The sequence below is a fragment of the Oculina patagonica genome, chromosome 10, assembly GCF_052425735.1.
Source record: "Oculina patagonica isolate OP01 chromosome 10, crgOcupat, whole genome shotgun sequence".
In the NCBI taxonomy this organism is placed as follows: Eukaryota; Metazoa; Cnidaria; class Anthozoa; order Scleractinia; family Oculinidae; genus Oculina; species Oculina patagonica.
This window is the reverse complement of record NC_135767.1, coordinates 23197681-23221303: the sequence shown is the minus strand read 5'-3', so window position 1 is coordinate 23221303 and position 23623 is coordinate 23197681. Positions and strand designations below refer to the sequence as shown.

The following is a 23623-nucleotide window of genomic DNA, read 5'->3' as shown; positions in this document are numbered from 1 at the left end:
CTAGACAATCATAATAAGAAGGAAGAAAACTAAGGGAAGAGAAGGAAAGAGTTGAAGAAACTGAATTTTTTAAAACAACAAAAACAAGAGTATTCTGGTGGCTTCAAAATTTTTCGTCGTAAATACTATATTTAAACGTCAGTATAAACACGACTCGACTACTACTACGGACTGGGTATAAAACACGGACTGAGGTATAAAATACGGACTCAAACTCGGACTAGGTGTAAAATCGGACTACAGTATAAAATGCGGACTAAGCATCAAACTGCTTACAAACATGACCTGATGGTCAAAAAACGAGAAGCAAGGCTGTAAGTTGACTTACTCGACAAAGTTACTTTTTCCTGAGCCTGCTCGTAGGTAATACGCCATACTTCAAAACACCTTAAAATTTCCTCCAATTGTGAGGCACTTAAAATTTTTTTTTTTCCTTTTTTTTCTTCTTGATTTCGTTGTGATTAAAATATTTTTTATTCGTCTCTTCCTCTAAACTCACTTCTCTTCCTTTTTTTTCTATTTCTTCTTCTCTTTTCTTCTTCGGCCGCCTATTTTCTACGGGTCAGGCGTTTCCCTTTTTCTTTTTTTTCCTCTCCTTTTTTTCGGCTACGTGATTTGGTGGCGCGAAAATAATATTCAGAAATCAAATCTAATTACATTGAAGAAATTCATTTCTGTGGGGCCGCTGTACGGGTTTCTCCACATAAACTTAAATTTTTATAGCGGTCCTTGCGTGTCCCACGTTTTCCTTCTTCTTCCGCTTCTTCCTCCTTTTTCTCCGTATCCGTATCCGCTCCGTCCATTTCTCCGGTACTAATTTGATATTTTATTTTTTGGGCTTTTCTTTTTTTCCTGTTAACGGATCTTAGTTTTTCCTTTAGCACTGGTTGCTCCTAGACTGGGAACGTACTGTTTCAAAATGGCGGTACATTATGATCTCGGCTCACCGTTTACTACTTATATCGTGGTAACATAATCTTTACATGTCCTGCAAACGTTGTTCCCGTTCAACGGCTTTGAGCAACATACGATCAGCGAACTTACCTTCTTTTTACATATGTTGCGTGTGAGTGCGTCACTGTTCTCGTGTACAATACAGCTGAGGAAAAGCAGCAGTGAGAATTACGGTGGTGGGCGGGTGTTTTTCTGTTTGCGGGTCGCGGCGGGTTTTTTTTTGGGGTCATTTCTTGTGTTCTTTGCCCGGGGGCTCTTCTGCCTTGCGATACTGTCTGTTGGGCAGCATTTTGTTGGGCGCGTCGTGACACTTTTCTGGGCTGCGTTGCTTTTGTCGCTGCGGTCGGCTGTTTGGGAGTAGTTTGCTCGGTACTGTCTTCTGTATATCTCTGGTCCGGTCAAAGCTAGGTCGGCCCCTCTCTCTGGATCGTCGACTTCTCCTTTTGGTCAATTCTCTCCCAAGCAACGTGTTCCTCAATCCTCTGGGTCATGTAACTGGAATCACCTCACTTCTTATTTTTTTATTATATAAAATTTTCTGACACTCATTCGATATTTCTCACAATTCCAGGAGTATAGTCGTAACGATTTTAGAAGCTTAAATATTTAAATAGCAATTATGAAGAATTTGAATATTCATTGGGCTGCTGTGTCCTCATAAACATAGGATGGTAGCCTGTGGTCAAATGGTCACGATATCAATGAACGTACTTTATTGTTCTTTGCTCTTGTTGTTGCAAATTAGCATACATTACATAATGAAACATTATCAAAGAACGACCAGGTTTTGTACGTATTGTTTTTTTTTACCCGCCCAATTATTCTTGAAAATAAAATAAAAATTTTGGATTTCATGGGTTATTAATTTCGTCATTATTAAGTTCTACTTCTTAAACTTTATCTTTTGCCCCATAAATTTTCTTTCTTTTTGATTGCGAAAAGAGTAGAAACAAAACCGCTGAGACCAGGCTATCTTAGCTTCAGTGACCATTCATTAAAAATATCTTTCAACTGTCACCTTTAGCGTGTAATATTACAAAAAGTGAGGGAACCAACTTCTCCAATATTTTTCGGAGAAAAAACTGCAAATGGCTCGGAATAATTACTTTTGCATGTACATGCTCGCAAGACAAATGGAGGCAAAACCTTCTAATTGATTAAGTACTTTACTGACTATATATGCAAAAAATTCTTGTAATAAGGCAAAATTAATAAGAACGTAGACAACCAGGCACCAAACCCCTCATTAAAATGAAGGCTACTAGTACTGCATTGACTAGTAATAATCTACGTACCACAGTACTTTCACATAAGAGAGAACCCTTATTTTAGAAGTATTTTCGTTTAGGAAAATCATCATCGAACAAACAACTGCCACGTGTCCCCTCTCGACAGAGAAGCAGGATTGCTGTATGAATCATCACAGGCTAGGACGGATGTTTTAAGGTTTACATGATATTTACCCTCCCAGAATATTGGATCGTTATACACGCGAAATGTCCCTTTGTTTCTGTAAGAACCCCATTTATCACACTCGCTACTTTTCCCGTTATTGCCCCATTTAGCACAGTTAGCAGCCAGGAATGAATTGTCGTCAGGTAGCGCCACAAAGGAGCCACATGCTCTAGGCTGTACACGAGGATCTTCCGTAAGGTAACGCACGGCCTTTTCTCCAATTGCATCGTTTTTGCTCATTATATGGAAAGTCCTCCCTGTAGACCTTTTACGGCAAAAGTATTGCATCTGTGTGAATCTTATAAGTTGTTTTAATTGGAGAATTGCAGGGACATCAATGCGTACCAACCCACTGCTGTAGTTTGTGATCGTTCTGAAGTCTTTTTCTCTGCTCATTGCTGGAAACGAAGTAGAGTTTCTAACTACAGTTTGTGCGATCAAAGTCCATCCACCTATAAGAAATGCTAAAACTAATCATTTAATTGGAAAGGACAATTTGCTTCTATATTTCTTTTTTCTATATTAATCTGATGTATGGACCAAAAGCAATCTGAACGAGCAAAATTGCTTGAGAGCGATCTTGGGTATTTTGCTTAACGCGGCTTTGAACGAGTCAAACATAATCAATAAAAGGAGATATCTAACATTGGACGTGAAAAATGACTAATAATTTGAAATGAATTAATATAAAAAAAGCCTCTCAAAACAAGCTAAATGTAATTCTAATAAGCACTAGCATTCTGGGATCAGTATAATTTGACAAAATTGCAATATTACAAAATTTCTTTTAGGTTAACAACAATAGGTAATATGCAATTTATCTCACCTCCGTCTGTTGTCATATCACAAAACACTGTAAATGGGTCATTAGAGTTGGACGGATCAATCCAGTACTCTCCGCTTGTTAAATTATCATGTGAGTCATTTACATCTTTGCAAGACACACCAGGGAGATCTTTATCCTTGCCTAAATAGGCTAGAAAATACACAATATGGTATATTCAAAAGATTCAAATTTTATATCACACTATTACAACAATATACAAATTACACACTATTTATAGAATACAAATAGAATAAGGAAAATAAACAATACATAGCCAAAAAAACGTGCTCAGTGACCAAAGAAGCATATGCTATCGTGTGGTCACTGACGTTCAACACAAGACACAAATTACAGAAATAATAGAATATGAATATCGAAAGTATGCAGAAAAACACGTTAAAGGATGAATAACAGTTATATAACTTGAACCTGCTAGAATGGAAAAAACAGAAACCTTGTAGATAAATTAGCCGCAAGAAAAGCTCGCTTATTATACCTAATCGTACCATTATGGTACGCTTCGGTGGCATTTCAGGCGTTTGGTCAAGACATGGTTCGAGTAATTCGGTCGTGTCAAAAACCCATGGGGAGACCAAAAGAGCCTGCCATGCCGCCAAAGCGCGCCAAAAAGGTATAGATAGGTATTTAACGTAAACAAACTCGGCCAAAAATAAGCGATATCAGTTTAGCGAATTGAAATCGAAGGAAATGAGGACAGTAGGCACAGCTTCTGATTGGCTTATTGCAAATTGGGAGCAGTATTTAATATAAGTGCTACCCTCTTTAAATAAATTGTCTATCTATCTATCTATCTAAGCTCAAATTTCGCTTATTCAGGAATAATGTTTCTGACTAATCCAAGCAAATGTAAGCATATTAAGCAAATACATCAACCTTCGAAGCACGTATTTTAATAAAAATGTTAATAGTATAGCAAAAGCTGTTAGGAAATGAACATTTTTGCTGTAGTTTGCCAAAACACCATGACAACTAATTAGAAATGGGTCTGAGAAATATCGAGTTGCAATCAACATTGTTTGCTGGGTTCAAATTTCTAGCATGTTCTCTCAGTTTTTCTTTCCGGATTATTATTTGGCATGGATGTAAAAGTTATTATATATTAAATATCTGAATCTTTTTGCGCTTACCTCTAAAAGGATTATCGACATATACACTCCCCACCAATTGAACAAACTTGTCTGGTTTTCCCTGTTTAGTTCTGTTATTTATCTCGCATATAGACGTCTGCACATTATAATTTAAACTTTGACATTCGATTTTACTTTTGCATGCTTGAAAACAGTTCCAGATGCTACTCTCTCTGTTACTTGTAATCACGTGTCCGTCTAATCTGTGATCCTTAATAGAATCCGTTCTTCTGCACTCTTGAGCCGAACTTGTTGCACAACATACAAAGACCCATATGACATAGACATGATAAGATGCCATTTGTAGAAAGTGCTAATTCATCCGCCTCTGAAGTCAAAAAATATATGGCAAATAATGTTATTAAATGAACGACTCGTCTTGCATCACCCTGTTAAATTGTGAATACCATTCTAAGTCAAATTACAGTTTGAAAAATTGTGGGTTTTGTAGAAGTGAGAAAACTATTGACAGTGCCAACCCACTACTGAGCTACTCACGTTTAGAGATAAAATGGGCAGTAAGAACATGGCCACAACGCTTGAAAAAAAAAAAAACATATTAAGGTGATTGGCGGGTCTCGATTCGAATTAGAATGACCCTCAAAACGAACCAACAAAACGTATTTCCCAACCACAAACTACCCTTAAAAGGAGCAAATTAAACAATCAGCCGTAACAAAAACGGTCATAAATGGTTTGATCACATGCAGTCATACATTAATTTCGTCTGCTGAAATTTATGAGAACAGAACTTTGTGTAGCTTTAGCTGTTCTTAGTAGTTTATCATTAACTATCTTGCTTTAGTTGCTCGATTGCTGGACAACTACCACAATTTGAAATGAGCATTTTCCTTTATTTCCTTTATGTTAAAAAAAAAATTATCAGTATTATCCTTCAAGTATTTGCTTTACATGTATGTTGCATTTAGCATAAAAGAAATACAAAAACACTGAACTTACCATTCTAGATCATATCCTCTTAGATGTAGTCTCTATATATGCCATTACGATTTATCTTCAAGCTAAAGCGTATTTCGCAATGCAAAAACGGTCTGAAAGACATCATTTGTGCGAAAAATGCAAATCTGCCTTTGATTAATTAAGTGATAGTGTGTTGTTTTTTTGGTGTTTGAAAATTGTCAAAGGACTGTCAAAATAATAAGTAATAACCTTGTTTTAGTTGTCAAGGTAAACCAATCAAAACGGAAACACGATATTTCTAATTTAGTTTCAATTATAAATAAAACAAATAAAATTACATTTAAAAGAAAATTGGTTGATTTTGCTGTCATTTTCACTTACTATATTCTACGCTGGCCCGTTTGTTCGTTGTTCCTTCGTTCGCTAGTTTTTTTCGTTCGTTCGTTCGTTTGTTCGTTCGTTCGTTCTTTCGTTCGTTCGTTCGTTCGTTCGTTCGTTCGTTTTTTTTTTTTTTTTTTTTTTTTTTCTTTTTTTTTTCTTTCTTTCTTTCTTTCTTTCTTTCTTTCTTTCTTTCTTTCTTTCTTTCTTTTTTTTTTTTTTTTTTTTTTTTTTTCTTTCTTTCTTTCTTTCTTTTTTTTTTTTTTTTTTTTTTTTTTTTTTTTTTTTTTTTTTTTTTTCTTTCTTTCTTTCTTTCTTTCTTTCTTTCTTTTTTTTTTTTTTTTTTTTTTTTTTTTTTTTTTTTTTTTTTTTTTTTTTTCCCCCCCCCCCCCCCCCTTTACCACATTTCATATTCCTTTAAAATTTTTTGTTTTTTTTTCTTTGTTTCATATTATGCTAATGAATATTATTCAAAGAAAATAAAAAAATTCAAACCGAATAAGAAATTGAAACCACAAGATGTACGCTCCTTAAAATTTCGTTTTAAAGTCTAATATAATTTTTGATGCCTTTCAAACATTCATGGCTATTCGTAGATTACTTATTTAATCGAAACCCTACTGGTGTGCTGGCTTGTGTAGCGGTTAGTTGTTTGCCGCGCTTATGAATTAAATATTGCTAGTTTAAAATACTATTTAGGCAACAATCTCAGGGTAATCATTATGTGAGTTGGATAGTATATGATATGTCCTGAATTACACTAAAGTGTATTTGATAGCGTACTGAATGACACTAAAGTGTATTGCAACTTAATGCTGAAAAATTAACTTTTTATATATTGCTTGTGTAAAAGCCTATTCGAGCAACTATCCAATTATTTCCCGAATGGTCCCGTACACAAAATGCAGTGCGACTACGTGCTATAAAATAATAAATTTGACTACTACCAAATTGCGCCCTTTAATAAATCTACTTTTTATTTTTTTCTAAATTGGACGGTCTACTTCCTCCATGCTCGTAGCAGTCTTCGAAATTTTTATCATCCAATATTTGCCAACTAATTAACTCCCCGATGCGCAATCTAATCAGGAACTGAAGGGTTATGACAGCAACACAAAGAAGCCTTACGACTGAAGAGTAATAATGATTCCAATTTGTCAATGGGAGTACGCTAAGCCTTTCTTAAGGGAAACAAGAATTGAAATGTGTTTCCACCTGTTCGTAGTCACGAAAACACATAACGCTCACTCAACAGAAAAACGAATAAGGTTCCTCTTATATATATCAAGTATAGAGAAACTCACATTTATTAAGTGATTCCGATGGCGCAAAGGACAAGTCCATATGCATCTTTACATCGCCAACTTAAAAAAAATTATTTTTTTTTTTTTTTTTTTTTAATTCCAGAAACGTGGGTATGATATGAATGCAATCATATTCGGCTCGGTGATGTCTCAGTATTACAATGCATACCTGAAACTATAGTGAAATGTTAGAAGAAGCGTCATGATAGATGAACTAACCTCAAAGGGACCGAACTCAAGAGTTGTCAGAAATATAGTCACTACTGAGTATTTTCAGTATACTCTTGAACAAAAAAAAAAAAAACTATAATTGACAGCAGTACAGATGGTGTATTAAGACACTCGGCGTGTCAAGTTTTATTAATGTTTCGGCGCTTAAAATATCAAACCGGTGGCAACGATTTCGCACGATGAGGTCGCCTTATCCACGAATTCAATTCCCGTTTATTTCTCAACGCTGTTAACTTAGTTACATGTGCGTTCTCTTCTAAGACTTTCGACCTTAAATGGAGAACCCTATTTGTTCAGGGGGCTTTGGAACAGCCTCAATGACAGTTCTGACGATTATAAACTGCATATCTGGGATCTTAACGGCTGGTGGCAATGCCTTGGTGCTAATAGCTATCTTACGAACGCCTTCTCTCCGTGTGGCGTCCAATGTGTTCATTGGTTCACTCGCTGCCGCTGATCTAACTATTGGACTTGTGATGAATCCCATCTACGCTGCCATCGTTTGTCTTAACATTACTGATACCACGCATCCTTTGAATGTGGCTGAACAATATCTCTGGATACACACTGTGATAACAACCACCTTCAACCTGGCAGGTATGAGCGTGGAGAGATATATCGCCGTTATTCACCCCTTGCACTACCCACGGGTAGTGACCGCTCAGCGAACTGTTATAGCTGTGGTCGCCATTTGGTGCTTTTCGTTTTTATTCGTCAGTGCACGAGCATTTATCAACCAACCACGCGACATCATGACTCTCTGGATCGCACACTCTGTAATTGCAATAGCATTTCCCCTGTGTGTAATAACAGTTTGTTACTTCCACATTTTAAAGGCCATTAGGCAACAGCGAAGAAGGATCCACCCACAACCAAGTATTTCTAGGCTCGAACAAAATACTAATACGCAGTCTAATGCAAAAGCTGCACGGACAATGGCCATTGTCATTCTGCTGACCATCCTTTTTTGGACTCCAAACATTGTCATGACTGTATTGAACTTTTTCGCACAAGGCGAGTGTGCCAGCATTCAAATCTTTACGATATGGGTTTGGTGTGCTTCTGTCGCATTTATTAGTAGCGCTATAAATCCACTTGTTTATTCTATTAGAATGCGAGATTTCCGTGCTGCAATAAAAAGAATATGCCGGTTGGCAAACTGCTGTCGTAACAATGCCGAAGAAAACGTGCACACAATTAGTCTATAGATACTTTTAGTCTGTAGATACTCTCCATTAACGTAAGCTAAAGTAAAGTAAGTAAGTAAGTAAGTAAGTAAGTAAGTAAGTAAGTAAGTGAGTAAGTGAGTAAGTAAGTAAGTAAGTAAGTAAGTAAGTAAGTGAGTAAGTGAGTAAGTAAGTAAGTAAGTAAGTGAGTAAGTAAGTGAGTGAGTAAGTAAGTAAGTAAGTAAGTAAGTAAGTAAGTAAGTAAGTAAGTAGGTAGGCAGGTAGGTAGGTAGGTAGGTAGGTAGGTAGGAAGGTAGGGAGGTAGGTAGGTAGGTAGGTAGGTAGGTAGGTAGGTAAGTAAGTAAGTAAATAAATAAAAAAGTTACCTTGAATGTAACTGTTGTGATATAAAAAAAAACGTTTCCGAGACTTTTGCATGATCTCGTCAAAAGAAATGCCCTGTTAAAACTAATTAAAATATATTATTGTTTGTCAAAGACTACAAACATTCGCAACCTACGCTCCCTTGGCGGTGTTTGGTTCTCTTTTTTCCAGTGTTGCATGAATGAATATTTCAGGTTAGTCAGCGGGTATACAGAATACAATTTCGCTGGTTACTCCACTCTTAACTTTTGCTTCAAGCAAGAACATAAACCTTGATAATCCATTAACTTATCAGAGTTCTTGTACACTTATTGTAATTGTATTTCCTTTGTAATTACTCTAATTATTATTGTAATTATTGCCGCTACCCATCATTGTAACTGTAATTTTAATATGAATTTCATAATTGAGGAAAGACACACCTTCAATAGTTGCTTATCTGATCGAGTTGAGTAATCAAAATTTTAGATGTAAATTTTCTGCGTAACGTTTAAATACTGTTAAGAAGGTTCGACTGTAAAAAGTATTCCTGCATTAAACTTTGTGTATGATTGAATGGTTGATCGATGTTTATTAAAAGGTAAAGTCGCACGTTTTAAATGAGGCCAGCCTGGTCCACACTGCTCGAGTTATTTAACCCCGTTTTCCGTAGCATGAAGCAACAGGGAGCATTTCCACTGCCCCGGCCCTGTCAGCGTTAAAAGTCTAGCCCAAACAAACAATGAGCAAAAACTAAAATTCTTTCAGCTGACTTCGAGTATAGTGAAACCAAACAGAGAACTGTTGCCTTCTATAGAACTATTTCGGAAGAGGCCTTTTTGTGATCTTCGTGTCTGTCAATTTGTTAATTAATTCCCGCCGATGTTATCATATGATATTCTGTTGACTCTATTCAATTTTAACTGCAATATAGTTAAACAAAGGGCCTTGTTAGAGGAACAAAGGCTTTATTCATTAACATTTTATAAGCAGGGAGATGCAATTAAAGCTAGCCGAAAGAGATGCTACATTCACAGAACTCGTGCATTATTTTGATTTCAAAGCTAACAGTCATTCTGTCTAAATAAAGTGAGTTCGTATTTTTGGAAAAAACTGAGGTAAAATAATGTGTTAATCAAATAAATGTAAGGTTCTGCTTATGTGAAAGACTATTTTTGGGAAAGGGAAGAAATGCAGACCAGACTATCTGCAGTCATCAGTTTTTCACAAAATTATATAATACTCAACTTTAACTACAACTGAGCATACTACACTTGAGTATTAGGCCCCATTTACGAAGAGGATGATCCTAGCAATAGGATCATCCTCCTTTCATGTAAAATAAAATGATCCTAGTGATAGGATCATCCTAGTACTAGGATCATCCGAGCGATATGTTTTCACCTTTCAGTTTAATGTGAAGGGTTGTATTTGGCCCTAGCGCTTCTCCTAGTTCATCCTATCTGAGTGGGATGATCCCGCCCTCATTAAACTGAGCTGATATGGCGCTCGGATGATCCTAGTACTAGGATGATCCTATCACTAGGATATTTTATTTTACATGAAAGGAGGATGATCCTATTGCTAGGATCATCCTTTCATTATGGGGCTTAGAGGTCAGGAAGTAAGTAAGCGTTTGTCCAAAACTGGCTTCACTTGGTCTTCTCTGCAAACATCGATGTGAATGAAACGAAGAAGTTAAAACATGAGAGAAATTAAAATGAAACGAAGAAGTTAAAACAATAGGGAACTCAAAATGAAACGAAGAAAATTAAAGAAGAGAGAACTCAAAATAAAACGGAATAAATAAAACTTGACAAAACTCAAAATGGAACGCAGAAGTCAAAACATGAGGGAACTCAAAATGAAACGGAGAAGTCAAAACATGGGGAACTCAAAATGAAACGCACAAGTTAAAATATAACCCCAACTCAAAATGAATCGCACAAGTTAAAAAAGAGGAAACTCAAAAATGAAACGCACAAGTTAAAACAAGAGGGAACTCAAAATGAAACGCACAAGTTATAACAAGAGGGAACTCAAAATGAAACGCACAAGTTAAAACAAGAGGGAACTCAAAAATGAAACGCACAAGTTAAAACAAGAGGGAACTCAAAAATAAAACGCACAAGTTAAAACTAGAAGGAACTCAAAAATGAAACGCACAAGTTAAAACAAGAGGGAACTCAAAAATAAAACGCACAAGTTAAAACTAGAAGGAACTCAAAAATGAAACGCACAAGTTAAAACAAGAGGGAACTCAAAATGAAACGCACAAGTTAAAACAAGAGGGAACTCAAAACGAAACGCATTTCAAATCAAACGAAGAAGTAAAAACACGAGGGAACTCAAAATTAAACGCAAAATTAAAAACATAACAGAACTCAAAATTAAACGGAGAAGTAAAAAAATAGGGGAACTAAAAACCAAACGGAGAACATAAAACGTGAGGGAACTCAAAATGAAACGGAGGAGACAAGTTGATCGAGGTAAATCAACTGCCGTGCCGAATTTGAAAGCTAACGTTTCGAGCGTTATCCTTTTGTCAGAGCAAGATGTATACCATCAAATTTTGATCAGGACTGCCTTATAACAAAAGTATGTCAGTATTGAAATTACGCGTTCACTACCTGTAAATTGGAAGACGGCAATGGAAACTGGAATTGCTTAAAATATAGGCATTTCGAAGCGATGTCATTGGAGGATCATGGGTTCTTTATACACGGTTCCATTTTATCAGGAATTTAATTTCAATGGCCTTGAGGGGAATGTGTAATGTATGACAAGTACATACGTAGTCTTTTGAAAGTATTAGCTCAAAATGCTCTCTTAAAAGTAAGATGTAAGTTTCTTGTTTGGAAGGCGGTTCTTTCGTAAGAGGAAGGCGTCTACTGAAGAAAGTAATTTTCGAGGAGACATTTCATTAAGACCATGTTACATAGCACCAGTAATTTTTATAAAATATATTTTGAAAAATAAGCCATCTGCAATAAAACCTCTGACTGCATGAAGAAAAATCATGTATTGCGTTATCATCTATATAGGTTTTGCTCTGCATGGTAACTTTCCATCAGTGTCAGAATCAGTGTATTTTTGAACATCGATTAATTGCGCAAAAAAACAGCTTTAGGAAAGGTTTTGCCTTCTTGAACTCTCTGGCAGTATGTTCCCCATTACGCATGGAAGCATTGTTATCAATAGTGAAAGTTAAAAAGGCAGTAAAATAAATAGGTCTTAATATTTATTATCGAGATGCAAACGTTTTACTAATACGCATTTTTCTTAGAACAAACTTGAAAGTTGCATTTATAACTTAAGCTTGGACACGCATATACGATACAGTATCTATTTCGTATCTATATTACAGTGTCTATTTCGCAGAATAAAATAATCAGACGTGGGATTTGACTTCTGAATCATTCATTTATGGCAGCGTTTTAAAAGTACTTTATAATTTGAATCGAAACAATAGCTATAAGAGCTTTACGAGCTAAATGATTTGCAACAAAGTACTTAACGGCTTCGTTCGCATATCTTTTTACACAACGAAACGTTTACCTGCGGGCTTAGATATAATAATTAAGATATAATAATTAAGTGAGTGATAATTGATTCTGCCAGAAGACAAGCTATGAAAATGTGGCATTAACTCTAAATATTTTGCCAAGAAGGATTTCAACTAAGCATGCATGGACATTAAGACTAAAGGAGACAACGCCATACACAACCAAAATATTTAACGACCAACCTAAATCGACTAACGAAGTTATAGTTAAAAGGGATGTATAAATAATTGCTAGATGACACATCCACTTAAAAAGATCATAACCCAGGGCCAGATTTATATAGCGCGGTATATAACAATTCAACGCTTTTTGTGTACAAAAGCAAAATCAATAATGAAAAGCCCAAACAGTTCTCCTTCGTATCAAGCCGAAAAAGTATAAAGGTTGTAAAGTTGCACTGCGATTCAACACTTTGACGGAAAAACGTGCCTTGAAGAAAGCTGATAATATGAAGTTGATGACAATTTTGCCGTTACTCGCCTGTGTTTTGGCTGGTAAGGTTTCAGTGCTTATTATTTCATGCGACATAATGTTTCAAAAACTTCATATGGCGTAAATTTTGTGTCGACGGTATACTGAAATGCACTCGCAGAACTAATATTACATAGGAAAGGGAAAAATTAATTGTCAAAAGTACCAAGAAAGTGAATATTTGTTGCCTCAAAATACAAGATTATTCCATTTATTTTCACATAGGCACTGTCATATTTTTGCACGTACTTTTTAAATTCAATCTCAAATTTTATACCGATGGAATGGTCCTATAGTATAGATCCTTTTTTAAATTTAAAATGAAACTTTACGGGGGAAAAGTTATACTTCGAAGTCTAACACATCAGTAATTTTAAATTAATAAAAAAAAAAAAAAAAAAATAAAAAAAAAAAAAAAAAAAAAAAAAAAAAAAAAAAAAAAAAAAAAAAAAATAAATGTGAATTACTGAAAGAAGAAAGCATATATTGACCTTCCGTTTTACCCTCGCTAAAGTTTAATCTAGAGCAATAAATTCTCCTGCAGGAAAATCTTCAGCTTTAAAACTGTTGTTTATCATACCTACAGTTTACACGTAGACATTTTGAAAACGAAAAGCGTTGTCTGAAAGAAACTTTGGGGACTGAAGAAATGTTTATATTAATAATAAAAAAGGTACATTTTGTCATTACATACATACTGTATAAACCGTTTGAAACAGATATTTATAATCGTGTTGTCTTTACCAAATATACCACTATACTTATAACTATGTTTTGGCGACATATCTTACAGGACTTTCTTACTCGCATTTGTTATTGTTCATATTTTTGTTCACGTATAAAAGGTAATGCAACGCGAGCTTCGTCCGAGACTTTTGGTTCATGTAACTACACAGACTTTGTAGCTGAAGCTGTTGGAATCTGCGAGAAGAGATTTTACATGGATTTGGCAAATGATCTAAAGGCGGACTGCCGGTAGGCAATATTTTTCAGTTATTTCTATTTCCCGTCGGCGCTTAATTAGCTAATTCTAGGTGGGTGAGCCTGCGATTCAATTTTAATAAAAGTTAAAAAAAACCTTTAACTCAACAGTTACGCGGAAGCCTACTTTCACCAATTTCCTCAACTCAATAGCAGCGTGAACATTCCCCCCCCCCTTTTTTTTCCGACTGCCAAAAATAACATAATAGCAACAATTAATCATGGAAAATGAGCGTATACGCTTTTTGTTCGATAAAATAAAGTAATAAAGAAATTGTTCTTTGAAAACGTTGAAATGACTGGGTCACTTTCGGAAATAAATGAAAAAATTCGTCAATTGTTGTAATTATTTAGTCAGATCAATCCATTAATTTGTTGAATATTTTTTTTATTTTATTAAATATAGGCAAATATGGTTATTTTGTGCGTTTTTCTTTAATTGAATACTGGCGAAAATTATTTTAAATTAGTATCTTACCGAAAGCCCAATTTACCAAACTAATCAATATTAATTTCTTGTTGGAAATAGTTACCCGATATACTTTAAAAAAAAGTTACCCGTATACCAAAAAATCCGTGGGCTTACTACACAAGTAATTACTCCTACGAAATAAACAATAAAACTTGCTCTACAGAACTTCGTATGCCCGGATGTCGACTTGTTACATAAAAAAGACGCGCAAATGCCTTGAGGGACACTACAACCGGGCACACATAGACCTCCTCGTCAACATAACGCTGCTGATCCAAAGGTTCACGGGCGCATCTCAGTGGTACTGCTCCAACAGGCCCCTGAACATTTCATCTTTGGATCCAAGTTTGAGGGCGCTTATTCCGTGCACCGATCAGCTTTTTACTGAGGGGCACAAATGCACCAGGGGATTCCGTGAAATCTTTAACGCCAACAGGAATGATCCCAATTTGTGCAAGTAAGTTAGAAAATGTCGACGATAAAGAATAATTGAAACAACGTTTTGTCTTCATAACTGTTTCTACATTTACATCTATGTAGGTTTATAGGTTTATGCGTCACCGGAGACTTTTAAATAGTTTAACAAACTTTATAATCGCAACTGATATCTGGGTAAACAGAGGCACTGAAATTATAATAATAATTAGTATATACCACACAAGTGAAAGTCCTTTCGCGCCCGGCTCGGGGTGATAAGCAAAGTCTTTCACCTCCCTTCGTAATTGTTTATCGGAACTTCTATAAACTCAGTTGGGCTTAAGGTCATTGCCCTGAAAAGAATGAACACAATTTTGTAACCAAACTTCGCCTACTGGTTTTTTACTTTAAAGGAACTTAAATTTTGAAATAAAAAAGGGGGGTCACCAGATTCGTTTAGGAGCAGGAAGACCTTGTATATTCCATTTTCCTTTAAATTCCTCTGCGGTACCAGAAAGTACACGTTTTTAGCGATAATTTATTTTTCAAACACAAGAATTGATCTGTTTTCATTTTACAGAAAGAATTTGATCACTAACCAATATAGAAAAAATTGATAGGTCCGACTCGTTACGAGAAAACGACAATTTACTTTTCTCGCGGACTAAGCCACATAGAAAATAAGCCGCCATTTTGTTTATGTGCGCGCGCTTATTACGCGAAAAATTCTGCGCAGTAAGGATGCGCAATGCAATACAGGGCAATGGACCTTAACAATGAGCTAAAACTAAAAATATCCTTAATCAAGAAGGTGCAAATATTTTGAAAACCCAAACTCTCAAATGCCATCTTTTTTCTTTTCAGGGCTTTCTCTCACTCCAGGAGCTGCACTCAATCCGTTTTTAATCGTTACTGTAACGACACCATACCAGTGCCAACAGAAAACCGGTTTAACCCGTTCTGCACAGATCCTGGAAATGTAACCACAATCGCATTTCAAGCCTCAAAGAAATCCAAAAATGCCACTAAAAAGCGGGTTCTAAGCCCAGGCAACCAACAAGAAGCGGGGCTCGCAGGAATGTAAGGGTGCTCTCACGAGTGCTGACCATGGCAGTGGGTGTGGTCAATTTGACAAATGTCGTGAGGAGCCTCACGGTCTGAATTAAACCGAGTAATGGACTGCTGGAAACTGGATTCCGGATTAAAGATAACTGGCTCTATCATTTTTTGTGTGAATTATTATTACGGTTTAAAAGTTATTCACCTAAAATAAAAGAATGAAAGGCGATAATATTAAAGTTATGCTTTATGAAATGGCGTCAACTTAAACGAAATCGAATCAAACCAATAGCTAGCTAAGATAATTAATTTGTAAATTTCAGTTTTACTTAATAATTTCATATTTTTAGTTTTAAATAAATCAAAATCAGACGGAAATATAAATTAATCCTACTATTGACTTCCCCTTCTACTCCTCCAACTCTAGAAAATTCAAACAACTTTTGAAAATCTTCAACAGTTTTTAGAAGCTACTCTGTTATGATGAAGCTCTCCAAATCAACGATTCCCAACAGTTTCTCCAAATACTGTCCCTGACGTTACTAACCTATTCATAGTAACCCCAACATTATTTAGTTCTTTAATTTTTAGCAAAATATTGTAATAATTGAAACAACAACAACAATCTTTATTTGCACTCTTCCTTTTACAAAAACTAATTACAAAAATCTTAGGAATAAAGTTAGAGTGCTGGCTTCCTGGAACAACCATGGGGCTAGCGAGGCCAGGCAGACAGCATGAGCATTAAATGAGAGTAAATTACAGAATTGGATTGAAGCTTTTTTATTACGTGATATTCACCTTTAAAGAGAGTAAAATTTAAATAAAACGCAGCCAAACCACCCCTCCCCCCCCCCTCAAAAAAAAAAAACACACACACACACAAGCAAAAGTTATGCTGCTTGCACTAAATGATAAGATGTTTCTGGAAGAATGCTTACTATTGAGTATTGTTTTCCTAAGTGAACTGCACAATATAGCTCTATTCCACGCTACGGTTACCATACGACAGCTGCTTAGAGACCGCGTGTATGACGCTAATAGATGTTCAAAACACGCCATGGGGTAAGATAACACTTTTCCGTGACCGGACGATAAACTGTTAATTGAATGCATAGTTATTTAATAATTATTGCTGAAAAAGTGATTTTGAATTTAACCAAAGCCATCTACGGCCTAACACCTTCTGTTCGAACCAACGAAAACACCTGATAAATACGCAAATTGTTGCATGACGTGCGGGCGACACAGTAACTGATCACGGACAATAAAACGGATGTCTACGGATCACCGAACAGTTGCTCATTTGAATGCTAAAATCATAAGAGTTGTTTATGCATAAAAACTCACGACATAGAAAACACGAGATATCAACCATGGGTCTTATCTTACGATTTTTATACCATCACCACTGATTTTCTCAGTAATGAGAAAGATTTTTGCTGGCGGAGTTGTCTACTTATTCATAGGTAAGAAAATAAGAGCCTAAAGTAAGACTAAATTGAAAAAGTGCAAGTCGACATTACAAAGAGTGTTGTTATGGAACTCGATTGAGAGTGAACTAATGCGCTTCGTTAACAAAAAAGCCCAGGGAGTAATTGTTGGAGTCAAAGACTGAAAAATAATTAGTTATAGCACTGGACTAATCCTTATAAGCGTGTAGCACTAAATACTATATTGAGATATGGCTAAAATAGCAGTCTTTGCAATCTATCAGTCATGCAGTGGGGCATTTTGGGAACAATTCATTCTTTCCGCTTTCGCGATGCCCTCTTAAAAATTTACTGCACATTGTGTTTCTTCTCTATCTATAACACTTTTATTTACAACATAGTTCAACTACTTTAATTCCTCCCAACAGTATCAAAATATTGATAATGAAATGCAGTTAATAAGAATCTTAAATGATATCGGGTCAACTGATGGATTTTGTGTTGATCCTAGAACTAATAACATTGATTAAAATACGTCGATTGAAATTCTAATTTTATGTCAAGACTTACTTGATTTTTGCCTCTTTCACATTTGCTTGTTTGTCTGCTTTTGCTTGTTTATGACAAACAGTGACAACAGCTTAATTTTTGAAAATATATCTACGTTTTAGCCTTGATGTTAGAAAGATGCTGCTGTTTGCAAATGGTTGGAAGTTGCACTTTTCAAGTCTACATAGACAAGGCGCGACAATGTACAACGGCATTTATAACAGAATTACAAACAGATCCATCAGTGGATTGCAAGTAAGTTTGCTGAAATAAAAATGCTTTGCTGTGGTCTACACAACACATTTTATGAAATATTTTTTGCCGTAATTAGCCTTGTTGCTTTATGACAAAATAATATTAGTTTGCTACTTTAAAACCTTGCAAAGGGAATCGTTGATCACCGTACGTTACATAGCATTTAGAGAATCTTGTGGCTAACTTATGGACTCGAATATTTTTTTTTTTTTAAAAAAAAAAACCCTCTTTTTTTCTAAAAAAAAAAAAAAAAAAAAAAATTTTAAAAAAAAAAAAAAAAAAAAAAAAATTAAAAAAAAAAAAAAAAAAAAAAAAAAATTAAAAAAATATTATAACCCTTTTTTTTTATTTTTTCCCAAAAACGGGATTGGCCCCCCAAAAATAAAAAAAAGAGGGGGCACTGGGAAAAATAAAAAAAAAATTTAATTTTTTGTGCGGCTGAAAACGAGCTCAAAAAATTTTGAAATAATTCTGCTGACTGTCTTCAGGGTCTCAACACATGCTCTTTCCTTCTGTTTGCTTGAACTCAAATGGACATTAATTTTTTCTACTGTTCATTATTTTAGAATCATATATAGCAGGATGGTAGAATGCACCAAGGATTATGTAAGAGAGTGCGTAAAAGACCATCTCGCAGACAATGACATCGAAGCTTTTTTAAACGAGGCGGCCAAACGGCTGAAATCTGAAGACTTCTATTGCAAGGATGGGCTGTTTTCTCCACCAATCCTGACAGATGAACAGAAGAAAGATATCCCGTGTAATGAAACGTTTTACAATGAATCTCGCGTTTGTGGAAAAACATTTCAAACAAAGTTTAGGAGCAACAGAGCAGATAAAACGCTTTGCAAGTATGTATATTATGCATTATATTCCCCGCAATAAATATAATACAGAACGTATAGAATCAAGTGTGCACTAGCACTTGGTGTAAAATAAAACATTTAAAAGTTCGTACACTTTTAACCACTAATTTCACATCAATTACCCATATTCCCGTCCATTCATTTCCATATAGGAGTTCGGAATATTTATTCTCCCAAGTGCAGTCGAACCTCTGTAATCAGGGCCGTAAAGACGAGGCAAGATCGGCGATCGCCGTATAGGACGATTTTGAAATGATCTAACGGTTTTTTCAGCCGATCTATTTTTCACAACTTTAATTTTCGGTGACTTTACTGTTCACCTTCATCAGAGTTCATACACATTTTTCTACTTAACCTGTTTTGTATCCACCCGGTAAGACACTCAATGAGACAGAAAAGAGTGTCCGTATTACAGAGGTAGAGTGGGGTAATATGAATTTTCGTCTCTTTTGGACCAAGTGTACCGTCCGTAATAGGGAGGCTTCCGTATTGTAGAGGTGTCCGTTAAGGCCGGGAGAGGTCCGACTGGACAAGTTATTGCTACTTGCATTCCTTGATTTTAAAGCACTAATGCTTCTTTTTTTTTCTTCTTTTTTTTTATGTTTTGAATGTCCTCAGAGAATTTGTAGACGCCAAGTTCTGCTTGAAAGACGCGGTTACACAGCATTGTCAGTTTGATGAAGAAGTAGCAGAAATATTACAGTCCGCTTTTGATGATTACAATCCGTTCTGTAATGTTTCGGCTGGTGAAGAAGGTAAGAATCCCGTACCAGCCATAAACAGAGTACAAATAAACCATGTTTAAAATATGTCGTGAGGCAATTTGACGCAATAAGGGAAAAAGTAAAATTAATAAGTCAAATAGCAACCAAAGTATCAGTATTTTATTTAGCGACGAAAATACTTACACTTCCTACACTCATTAAAATTTAGACTATACCCTCAAAAAAATTCTTTAGAGAAAGGGCAGAACTGACAACAAACTCAATCCACGTATGGTCCCTTGCCGAAATTGAGCTCTTCCCACACTGTTTAGAGGCGTCAGCGTACCCCGTCTATCCCATATACTGCGCTATCCCTAGTCCCTCAAATGTCTCAGGAAAAAAATAAAAACCAAAGATGAAACATTCAAATCTTTTACAAACTAAGCTAAGACTTTTTCCTATGGGCTTGAGTTGCTTAACATTCACTGTTTGTTGGCTGCTTACATTCCTTTTCACATACTTATTACGAGTCACTACGGCTAAAACAAAATTTCAAAGCATTCCGCTCAGTAACGCATTATACATCTTACATTACATTTCAACCAGGAAATCAGCAAGCCGAAGAAGGCTACTATATACTAGATGCTCAATCCAACGAGGAGGAACTTGATGCCATTGGTCGATGTTCTGTAATTGCACAGCTGAACAGAACTCGACAGTGCATTACGCTTTTTGTAAGAAGTCTACAAGCCGATCCACAAGGAAACTGTAGGTGTGTGAGCTGTGCCCACCCTTCCCATAAAAATAAAACACACAACACATGATCCTGGGTAATAAAATTGTAAGCTTAGATTCAAAGGAGTTATATGACAAATATATCTATTTAATGGTTTGAACCCAGGAGTATCAGTAGTCGAAGTGCTCCGGGGGTGTCTGGGCTGTTGCTGGTGACTGACGTTTCGACCCTGGCGGGTCATCTCGGTCGTGAGTGTTGTCAGTCGTGAGTAAAAACCAAGTGATAGACCTGTTCTGAGAGAATATTGATTGGTTCTTGGCCTTGACAACGTAAGGTAATACGAATCGATTAGATTAAGGTCCGTACAGAGAGAAGGCTGAGGGTTAATATTTTCACGGTACTGTCCCGAGCAAACTTGGTTAATGAGGGATCTATTACACTACTTTGTTATTGAAAAACAAAAACCTGTTTAATAGTTGAAAATTAATGGTGCGCCACCCTTCAGGGCCGCAGCTGATTTTTGCCTTAAAAGGCAAACCGAGGCACTTGCCTCAGTCATTTTTTCGTTTTTTTGTTTCTTTTTTTTTGGAAGGGAAAGTAAATACCTAAGGAAGGAAATTTAACCAGAGACATTGCCTCAGTCATAATTTCTTTTCTGCATGTCTATGGCCCTGTCAAATAATGTATTAGACCGGCATGCAAAGAAGCAATTTGATTGGTTGTCTTTAGTTATTGGACTTCTGAGGTGTCTTAGTCATGTTATCAAACTGTCGGTTTAACGATTGAAATTACACATTTTTTCCCCAAAGTGTTAAATACATCAACATGCAAGACTGTATAGTCTGCATGCTTCGTTCCTGTCTTGAGAAGTACGGCATAATCGCAGACGCAGATATAGAATTACAACTGGAACAGTCTTTGAACCAAACACAACCTGAAGAGTTTTACTGTCAGGGCATGTTAGAAGCACCAAAAGTCTCCTCTCACGATGAACACCTTGAGTGTGATTCAGGTTTCCACGAGGAAGAAGTCAAATGCATGAAAGAGTTCGACGAAGCATTTCAAGCCAATGTTTCGGATCCAACTCTTTGCAGGTATGTAAACCGTTACATATATTTTTTTAATTTGCCATTGTGTTTCATACTTGTCGATTTATAAATATTGAAAAAGATCTTTGAAGCCTTTTTTTAATTCCCCTTCTCTATTAAGCCATCACCCTCACCCATTCCCAGATGGTATACCGTGACAATTTGTAAATAAGAAAAAAAAAACAAGCTTACTGCTTTTAACTTATTTATCCACCGCATTTATTTAGTGTTTTTGTAGTATGTAAAAATATGATATGAAACAGCACTAAGACATTAAAAAGACCACTTTATTTTATTTTGAACTCTTATTTACTTATGGTTTGAAATAAGCTACCCCTTTCTTTTCCCCACGTCTTTGCAGGTCTTAGTCTATCTGTAACTTGCATAAATACCGCAAGACCTCTGTTAAACCACCTCCTCTCTAACAATCCCACCTCTCTATTATGCCCCCTCTCTTTAAAGGTCTTGAAAAGAAATGAGTCCCTTAGAAACTTTTTGAAGTTTTTAAGGTATCCACTAGATAACATATAGACCATAACACTTGCACATTATGTAATAATTGCTTTGCCCATGATTCGAAAACCAAACATGACTTTACACTTTAAACAAATTTGCTGGCATTTTGTCAAGCAGTCCATGGTTTTTAAACATACTGGGCCCTTTTTTTTTCATTCCTTGACAGCAAATTTACTGACGCCAAAAAGTGCCTCAGGAATCTTATAACAACTCGCTGTTCAAAAGAGAGCAGAACATCTTCCCTTGAGTTTGCTCTGGTGTTCGACGATTTTAATCCCTTCTGCTACGGAAGCATAGATCAGCAAGGTAAAATAATTTTAATTACTTTATTGCAGTATATATAATAATGGTCTTAATGGTCTTAGATGCAAAAGTTCTTACTAAAGAAGTGTCCGTGAAACGGAAATTGCACCTGTTGTAAAGAAACTGATATGTTTTTTTATCGCCTCGTGCACATAATTATTGGGTAACAAAATCCATATTCTGTATTGCAGTATTTCAGTAGAACATATCATTAGTAATATCTTTGTAACCTGTTTTAGGCACCACATTTTATATATAAGATAGGGTTTTTCAATCTTAGTTAGCCCGTTATTCTCCCTTTGGTGTATATTTAACGCTGGGTATTTACAAAACATTCGACGATGCTGTCTTTTATCAACGGAACTCAAACAAAAAAACTGATGGTTTGGATCCTAAATCTAACATGGTCTTAAGATTGCATTTTTTCTTCAGTTAACAGAATTGTATTTATTTTTCTTCCTAGATGACGCATCATCTTCCATTGTGGAAGATTTCAACGATCCATGTTTAGCTGAATTTCCAACTGCAAGTTTATTGCGATCAATAGGAACAGCACTATCTCTATCTCCCTCTCTATGTTTATCATTATTTATCATTACGTATTTTATGACAACCTTCAATTACTTGTTGTCCCAAAGAACAAATTTAAGTTAAGATGGTCGTAATATGTAAAAAGGGATTTTGAATAACGTGTGATGTATCCATTTGAACTTTTTTTAAACATAAGAAACGACATTAATTTTGTGAAGAAGGAACACCTGTTTGACGCAGTTCAGCATAACAATCAGTAGACACATGCACACTTTATGGACCTATTTCAATAATGGTTCTTGCTAACATTAATTACAAATCACATTCGATGTAGTAAACGTCTACAGCTCTGTTCAAAGTAATTCTAACAATAACAATATAGCCTAGTTTCTGAACTGGCTGATCAAGGTCCGCTTTTTAAAAACTATTTATTGATTCTAACAACAGTACCATTATCAAAAAGAGCCAAAACAACCGATTCCACCAAAATAATAAAGACCTTATTAAACCTCTGACCACTATTATTAGACCCTTATCGCCAATGAATAATTAATGGCCAAACAGTAGATAGACGCCATTTGTTTGGGTAAATAAATTGCCTATCGCCTTGTATATACACGTACTTCAACTAAGTACTACTATTTGTATAACGATACTGAATACCAATAGCTCAAAGAGGTGAAATATAGTTTTATACTTACTAAATAATACAATATTTATAAAATAGTTTGGAATTCCCAGAAAAACCCGAGGAAATCAACACTAAAACCTTAATAACAAGCATTGGAAAACAATTTTTTTAATAAAATTAAATGTTAGCCAATCAATGGAATAAAGTGTTGTTCATTCTTGGTAATTAAAGGGTTGCACCCTGGCTTCCCGTGGCCTCCCCCTCTCTCTCTCTCTCTCCCCCCTCGCCTCCGTCCCCCC

The 23623-nt window shown here is 35.7% G+C and overlaps 3 protein-coding genes and 1 long non-coding RNA gene across 4 annotated transcripts in view; 2 read left to right on the top strand and 2 right to left on the bottom strand.

Moving 5' to 3' along the window:
• LOC144667471 (uncharacterized) overlaps positions 1 to 23623 on the bottom strand; it is a 116624-nt gene that overhangs the window by 66549 nt on the left and 26452 nt on the right. The gene's annotated exons all lie outside the window — the stretch shown is intronic.
• On the bottom strand, positions 2204 to 5457 carry LOC144627968 (uncharacterized). The gene is made up of 4 exons (XM_078485998.1): positions 5344 to 5457; positions 4384 to 4711; positions 3236 to 3385; positions 2204 to 2861 (listed from the first exon to the last, which is right to left on the bottom strand). The coding sequence occupies exons 2-4, from the start codon at positions 4682 to 4684 to the stop codon at positions 2311 to 2313; spliced, it is 1002 nt and encodes a 333-aa protein (XP_078342124.1). The 5' UTR covers positions 4685 to 4711; positions 5344 to 5457; the 3' UTR covers positions 2204 to 2310.
• On the top strand, positions 7493 to 8425 carry LOC144628797 (beta-3 adrenergic receptor-like). Its single transcript, XM_078486910.1, has 2 exons — positions 7493 to 8016; positions 8299 to 8425. The coding sequence occupies exons 1-2, from the start codon at positions 7493 to 7495 to the stop codon at positions 8423 to 8425; spliced, it is 651 nt and encodes a 216-aa protein (XP_078343036.1).
• Positions 16934 to 22816, top strand: LOC144628795 (uncharacterized). The gene is made up of 8 exons (XM_078486909.1): positions 16934 to 17181; positions 17817 to 17949; positions 18516 to 18800; positions 19434 to 19570; positions 20126 to 20291; positions 21065 to 21349; positions 22026 to 22165; positions 22626 to 22816. The coding sequence occupies exons 1-8, from the start codon at positions 17139 to 17141 to the stop codon at positions 22814 to 22816; spliced, it is 1380 nt and encodes a 459-aa protein (XP_078343035.1). The 5' UTR covers positions 16934 to 17138.

Bases quoted from the DNA above. Each gene is read 5' to 3' on its own strand.
- LOC144628797 (XM_078486910.1), top strand. From the start codon at position 7,493: ATGGAGAACCCTATTTGTTCAGGGGGCTTTGGAACAGCCTCAATGACA. The intron at 8,017-8,298 runs GTGTGTAATAAC...ATTTATTAGTAG, and splicing joins ATTGCAATAGCATTTCCCCT to CGCTATAAATCCACTTGTTT.
- LOC144627968 (XM_078485998.1), bottom strand. From the start codon at position 4,684: ATGGCATCTTATCATGTCTATGTCATATGGGTCTTTGTATGTTGTGCA. The intron at 3,386-4,383 runs GTAAGCGCAAAA...TGTATTTTCTAG, and splicing joins TGTCGATAATCCTTTTAGAG to CCTATTTAGGCAAGGATAAA. The intron at 2,862-3,235 runs GTGAGATAAATT...CATTTCTTATAG, and splicing joins TGATATGACAACAGACGGAG to GTGGATGGACTTTGATCGCA.
- LOC144628795 (XM_078486909.1), top strand. From the start codon at position 17,139: ATGAGAAAGATTTTTGCTGGCGGAGTTGTCTACTTATTCATAG. The intron at 17,950-18,515 runs GTAAGTTTGCTG...TCATTATTTTAG, and splicing joins GATCCATCAGTGGATTGCAA to AATCATATATAGCAGGATGG. The intron at 21,350-22,025 runs GTATGTAAACCG...ATTCCTTGACAG, and splicing joins TCGGATCCAACTCTTTGCAG to CAAATTTACTGACGCCAAAA.